At 35.6% G+C, this 6824-nt stretch overlaps 1 protein-coding gene across 2 annotated transcripts; it reads right to left on the reverse strand.

Annotated features, from left to right (window-relative positions):
• Positions 1 to 1628: 1628 nt before the first annotated feature.
• On the reverse strand, positions 1629 to 6454 carry PPDPFL (pancreatic progenitor cell differentiation and proliferation factor like). 2 transcript variants are annotated; one of them, XM_014064538.2, is made up of 5 exons: positions 6311 to 6454; positions 4806 to 4898; positions 3879 to 3971; positions 3656 to 3755; positions 1629 to 3378 (listed from the first exon to the last, which is right to left on the reverse strand). In XM_014064538.2, the coding sequence occupies exons 2-5, from the start codon at positions 4858 to 4860 to the stop codon at positions 3366 to 3368; spliced, it is 261 nt and encodes an 86-aa protein (XP_013920013.1). In that variant the 5' UTR covers positions 4861 to 4898; positions 6311 to 6454; the 3' UTR covers positions 1629 to 3365. The 2 variants fall into 2 exon arrangements, with proteins under 2 accessions (XP_013920013.1, XP_013920012.1); XM_014064537.2 differs by having other exon boundaries at positions 6190 to 6397.
• Positions 6455 to 6824: the final 370 nt, after the last annotated feature.

The following is a 6824-nucleotide window of genomic DNA, read 5'->3' on the forward strand; positions in this document are numbered from 1 at the left end:
ATACCTGTCAAATTAATTGAACGTCCAGTTTTGTACTAATAGTTTCTTGGTGTTATTCAAGACATTCCCATTTAGGTTGCATGACAGTAATGAGACAACAAAGGCAGAATGACTGTTTTCAAAATTTTCTACTCCAGGTATGATCACAATTGACACTCCAGAGACAGCTGAGTGAAGGCTCTATTGTCTATGGTTTCCATCTAATGTTCATACAGAAAATAAGAGTCTAGGAGCAGTTGTGGAGTCCTCGTTTAATGAGCCCAAGTGGGAACAGAAACTCAGACAGTAAGCAAAACTGAACTGTGCTTATAATCTTTTGGTTTCTTTGCTTTAGAGACTTATGAAAATTGGTGGTAACTTTTCCATCAGTCATAACTGTGATTGCTAAACAAGACAATTGCTAAATAAGATCTACCTGTAATCTATTAAAGAGTTAGATTTGGTATTCTCCGGGTCAGTTGACTTAAAGATCCAGTTACTTTACCTTGCTAGGAGTGTACAATTTTTTTTATCTGCTTGTTAAGTTTCACATTTTAAAAAATGACTTTGATGTAGATTTATAAGTGTATTTAATTAGGGCCAGCTTTCTACATCCCAATTGATATTCCCTGATAGACAAAACTCAGTGCATTCAATAATTTATGTTGAAAAAAGGATGTGTATTGATTTTAGCATTCATTATTTTTTCAATGACAATACCTTTCTATAACTTGTATTTATTTCCATTTTAAGTGACGCCTCCCAATGGCATAAAATTAAAGATGTATATTTTAGGTTGTATAACTTTTAAAAAATGTAACTTTTTATCATTTATGTTTGTACTGTAATTTGTCAACTATAATGCTGACCAGCCTATAAAAAGATCTGAAATATCCCAATGGGTAAGTCAATCGAAATGAAGCATAGTTCTTCTTGTTTTTCCTTCTCACCTGCAAGGTGACCTTTCCTAAACCGAGGCTTTGACTACAAATCAGGAGAACTGTAGTCTGGTTCAGCAACAGCTGAAGAGCAACAAATATTGCAAACTAATGCTTAAAACTGGCAAAGGTACACTGCCTATTAATATGTAGTGTCAATAATCTATTATGCCTCAGGAAAATTTTCACCTGGCATTGAACACTATGTGCACATCTATAAGGGCAAAGAAAAAAGCATTTACTAGATTTGTGTACACAAAATTGCCTACAGCTTCACTTCACTGCCACAGAGTTTTAGAGATATTTAGTGGAAGCTTTGTTCAAAAGAAGTAACCGGAACGCATCTTTATCAATTTTTATTAATACAAAATTTCATAAAAAAACAAGTTATGTACATTAACACATCGCTTGGCCAATATTATAAATAAGCTTCTATATACAAAGTTGAACAGACAGCAAAAAGATAATACCCAAATGGACGCAGACTTTAGGGACAGACTTACTGCATGTTTATATTTTATTGTGTTATATTAATATTTTTCCACTAGAGAGATAGATATAGTGTAATATGTGTGTGTGTGTGTGTGTGTGTGTGTATGTATGTGTATGTATATATATATATATATATATATATATATATATATATATATATATATATATATATATATATATATATATATATATATATATATATATATATATATATATATATATATATATATATATGTTATATTTGTGCTGATAAATAAATATAGGGAGGCTAGTATAGATCTATTTCAAGCTATTTAGCTCTCATCAGCTAGCCATACCCTTACTGGGATTCGAACCTGTGCTGTATTGCATCTTAGGCAAACGTCTTAGCTTAATCATCTGTCAATCGGCTCGTCACAAGAGTCCATCACGACAGAAACCCAATATTTTTACTGTTGCCTTTGTTATATTTGTGGTTTTTTTATTTGTGCTGATAAATAAATAAAGGGAGACTAGTATAGATCTATTTCAAGCTATTTAGCTCTCATCAGCTAAGTGACGAGCCGATTGACAGATGATGGAAGCAGTTAGCTTCCTCCCATAATTGGGGCTTACCAGGGGTTGTGACTCTAAATATATACCTTCTTCCCTGGCTTCAGCTGATAAGGAGGAGACCTGTGGCTTAATGGCTAAGACGTTTGCCTAAGATGCAATACAGCACAGGTTCGAATCCCAGTAAGGGTATGGCTAGCTGATGAGAGCTAAATAGCTTGAAATAGATCTATACTAGTCTCCCTTTATTTATCAGCACAAATACAACACACACAGACACACAGACACACAGAGATAGATAGATAGATAGATAGATAGATAGATAGATAGATAGATAGATAGATAGATAGATAGATAGATAGATAGATAGATAGTCTCTCTGTTTTAAAGCATTATGCATCCAGATATGCAGTCAGTAATAATGTAAATAATGTATCCAGGAAAGTAATAATTTGTTAAAACTTGATGTTACTATTCATTCATAGTACAGAACGTTGTGTATAAATATTCCGAAGAATAAAAGGATGACAAAGGAACAGTAGAAACATCAATATATTAAATAATTCAATTAAATAATTCAATTTAGAATATTCAGCATTCACAGATTTCCTCATGTGATACAAATATATATTTCTTAGTGTAAGTAAATAAAACTTACAACTCCTACAAAGCAGAATATGGGTTTATTTTTTCTATGCTTTGAAACAGAATGGTATACATCAAAAATTTAAAAAAATCAATCCAGAGTTCTTAAATTATCTCTAATTTGAAGAGTTAATATAAATTGTATACTACTTGATGTCAAAGCTGTAATATACAATAGTAGCACAACTATGAAAGAAAGCTCCAATGCAAATAGTAGAATTAGAATCAGATAAGGAGTTTAATACTGAGTATGTTCCATTTTTGTTTTTTAATCGAAGACCATAAATAATGCCTTAACAAGTTTTCTTCTAGCTGTTGACAAATAAGAGAAATTTGTATTTGGCATTTTAAGTAAATTTTATCATAGTTACATCCCAAACTTAAATTCTATGGAAAGAGGTGATCTATTTTGCTGCTTAAAAGGAATGGTAAACTTACAAGATTTTGACCCAAGCAATCTATAGCATTTCAATTTAGTAAAAGATATCCCAAGTAATCAGATATACCATATCCCAATCGACTTCGCGTCTGCATTTTCTCTTGTGAAGCACAAAAATTATGAAATGTAGAACACCTGTTCATTATCAAGAATTCTTGCAACAGACACTATAAAGATGGCTGTTTGATGAATAAGCTCTGATTAAATCCTTGATCTTCTGTATTTCTTATTTCTTCTACAACTGAATTCTCAAGCAGTTCATTTTCTTCACAGAAGTGAATTCATTTCAAGACATGACAGTCTATAATGTCCCAGCAGGAACTTTCAACTTGATATCCCAATCAGCTGTTAGTACTGTCAAGACAGAAATCATGATTTATGAACATGATTAGTGTAAAGAATTACTGCCAAGCTTTCGGGAGAAACTAATGCAGCTGTTTAGGAGACGTGGCAAAAGGAATAATCACAGTCTACCTTTGTCCAGAATAAGCAGAGTTAAGCTCTATTTTGGGTTGAACACTTCTATATAAACTACAGTTATAATTAGCATCAGAATGAACCTCAAGAAGCACATTAGCTTGAGACTAAATTCTAAAGAACATGTGTACTCCAGGAGAGAAACAGTTCTTACCTGCTGGCTGATAAGGTTTTTCTGCCTACATTTGGAGGTGTTGGCTCACTGTGAAAAAAGCTTTTTATCCACCAACACTTTTCAAACATTTCAGGTAAGCCTATAAATAGAAGATGCAAAATATCCATTGTATAATAAAGCTTTAAAGCACAAAGAAAAGTATTACTTTTAATGAAGCAGCAATATTGGCAAAAAATTATATATATATATATATATATATTACCGTGGTGATTTTTTTCCTGGTCTGAGAATGATGTGGGATCAGAACAGCAAGATGAACTGCTTGAAGAAACACTGGACTCAGAATTCAATCGTGCTATATGTGAAAATAGAAACATTACACCCTATTTCAGAAAGTGGAGAGCATTTTATTAAAAAGTAAACTAGTATTTAGTTTTCCTTAAAATTCAACATTTTATATATTCCTGTTCAAAACCTAAAATGCCTTTGATAATGCAGATGATCAGACAACATGTGTGCTATGACCATTTTGCCAATCAGATTATGATCCCTTCTGAAAAGAGGATAGCCATTTTATGTATGGAAGGCTAGATCGTATAATTTTCAACTAAGAATGAAAGGAGAATAGTTCTTTCACTTTTCTTAAATAAATATAATGCAAACCTATTAGCTGTTGTTTTCAGTTTTCTATAACTCAAGAAATAAAGGTCAGGTGACCTAACCAACTTCAGGACTGACAGTTTGTCAATAACACACTCACTAGCTGGAGTTAGCACTATAACTATTCATATTCCATTCTGATGTTTGCATATTGGCCTTCAAGGAGCTGCTGGTTTATTTTTATTCATGCACATATATTAGTATCTTATCAATTAATAGTGCTCACGTTCAAGTGCACAAATTTATCATAGTCTGTGATAAGACTGGATCACATCCAAAGATTGTACATTAAAGACATGAGATGGATTGCAATAAATAGAAAATTAAATTATTCACAAACTGAATAAAGGAAGAGACTGAAGAAACTCCTGGTTGTTGCTAGGCTAGCTAGGAAGGTTAAATATCAAACTCTATGGCAATATAAAGACTATACAGGGCACTCTCTTTTATACAGAAGGAAATCAGTTTTAATATCATGCAAATATTGAGAACACAAAAATCATCCTTGATTTCAGGGGACAATACTCACTTCTGTAGTACTGGTTCTTGGCTAAAAGGCAGCCAGCTGAAGGCACAGTTGCCATTGTAATGTTTTTGCAGAATAACAAATTGCCAGGGCACCCTGCAGGTTGAAAGAAAATGGGAAAACTCCATATTACTTTTCCATAGCTTATGGATAGGAAATCATATTGCCTATTTGCATAACAATACTGAGTGTACCTCTATAAGGCTGGGTTTTGTAGACGGAATATATTTAACATACCATATATGTGGATTCATTTATTTGACTTATACTTTGGCTTTTTCATGCCCACGCCTTGAGATTAATTCTTCTTATATAAAAATAAGCCCATCTATTTTGTTCTCCTGTAAAAATGTAAGATGGGGACAGCAACTGGATCCCCTCCTGCTATTTTTGATTACAATTCCCACAATCCCTTACCCTGCTAGCTGTCCTCCTCAATTTGTATTGGCAGCAAATAAACACACTTGCAATTGGAAAAATTCTTTGGAGTCTCACAAAAGACATGATGAATAGTTTATCACAGTGTCTATGGAGATTCCCAGTCACCCAGGTCATGGTTTTCCCAAAGATGCTTTTTTTTCCCTTCAAGAGGCAACTTGACGTCATGTGTTTTTGTTTTTGTTTTTTGAAGATATTTTGCTTCTCATCCAAGAAGCTTCCACTGGATGGTGGGGAATGGAAGGATTTACATGAAAGTCCAGTTGCTTCTTGAAAAAAGCACCTTTGGGACAATTTACAGCAATGTTCCTCAACCTGGCTGAGAAATTTGGGGAACTAAAAATCCATGCATTTTAAAGTTGCTGAAGTTGAGACGCACTGGTTTAGAATTTGTCTGTCTCAGTTACTTCTGCTGTCTGTTTGACTGAAAGAGTCCACTACCTTTCATCCCTTTTTCCAGGATCTGAAGACGCTCAGAAATGCAGCCTGAGACTATACTTCCAGAATACAAAGTATGCTCCGTGTGCTGCTAACATATTACCCCTTTGAACAAGCAGTGGTTTCTTCGCCGAGAGACCATTCTGTGTAGGATTTAAGTCTTACTCCCACTCATATATTCAGGAAATGTGCTTAAAATTCCTCAAAAGCCCTAAGAAACTAAAGGCCAAGTTGCTTTTATAGCTTTTTCTTCTAAAGAGCCCCGTTTCGGATTAACTAGTCCCAACACGCAACCCTCGTTCAGTCTCCGTGAAATCTCTGCAGAAGAATTTTCCAGCTTTTAAACAACAACAACAACAACAACAACAACAACAACAACAACAACAAAAGGATCGTATAAAGTCGCTTGCTGAAGTTACCTCGACAGAAAACTTCAGGAAAGAATTTGTCCTATTTGAAAATGTGGATTTGCATTCCTAGCATTCCAAGACTAACAAAGAGATCTAATTACCTGTTATCGTGTCGCACCGCGGCCTCCTGGAACCCCTTTTCACTTTTTTTCGGGCAACCAGATCCCCCCAAACCTGCGTTATGTCCCGGGAGAGCAATAAAGCGGGGTCGCAGAAACGTACCGGTAGCAGGAACGCAGCGAGTTTACCAAAAAACCGTCCGCAAGCGCACCCTGAACTTCCCATGCCTGACTCTAGGGCTGGCTTTATATAGAAAAACGAGGGGCATTGAAACTTGGCCAGGCGTCTGGAAGGGGTGGGGTGAGCGAAGTCTCCCCGTCTCTGGAAGTTTTCCTTTGCTCAATAGGGTAAAGTTTGCTCCCTTTTTCCTACCCCCGCCCTGCTAGACTGGTTGATTGTATGACGACAAGCGCAACAACAACAAACATAGGCCACACCGTACACACGCGCTAGGCGATTGACTCGTGGGAGAAGAGCGCATGCCCTTCTGTCGGGAAAGGTTTGGCAATTTCGGGAGAACTGACGAAACGACCAGCTTCCTGGGTTGTTCACGTGGAGCAGGTTGATTTTATGGATGGCCTTTGTGGTTTAGCCCAGGGTTTCTCAATCTCAACAACTTTTAAGATATGTGGACTTGCTACCTGCGGCATTCTGGGAATTGAACAAAGATGATTAG

The sequence above is a fragment of the Thamnophis sirtalis genome, unplaced genomic scaffold (genome assembly GCF_051295495.1).
Source record: "Thamnophis sirtalis isolate CommonGarterSnake01/CBP01778 unplaced genomic scaffold, rThaSir2_p1.2 scaffold_2, whole genome shotgun sequence".
Classification (NCBI taxonomy): Eukaryota; Metazoa; Chordata; class Lepidosauria; order Squamata; family Natricidae; genus Thamnophis; species Thamnophis sirtalis.

Bases quoted from the DNA above. Each gene is read 5' to 3' on its own strand.
- PPDPFL (XM_014064537.2), bottom strand. From the start codon at position 6,373: ATGGGAAGTTCAGGGTGCGCTTGCGGACGGTTTTTTGGTAAACTCGCT. The intron at 4,899-6,189 runs GTAATTAGATCT...TTCAACCTGCAG, and splicing joins GCGGTGCGACACGATAACAG to GGTGCCCTGGCAATTTGTTA. The intron at 3,756-3,878 runs GTAATATATATA...TTCTATTTATAG, and splicing joins CCAGGAAAAAAATCACCACG to GCTTACCTGAAATGTTTGAA.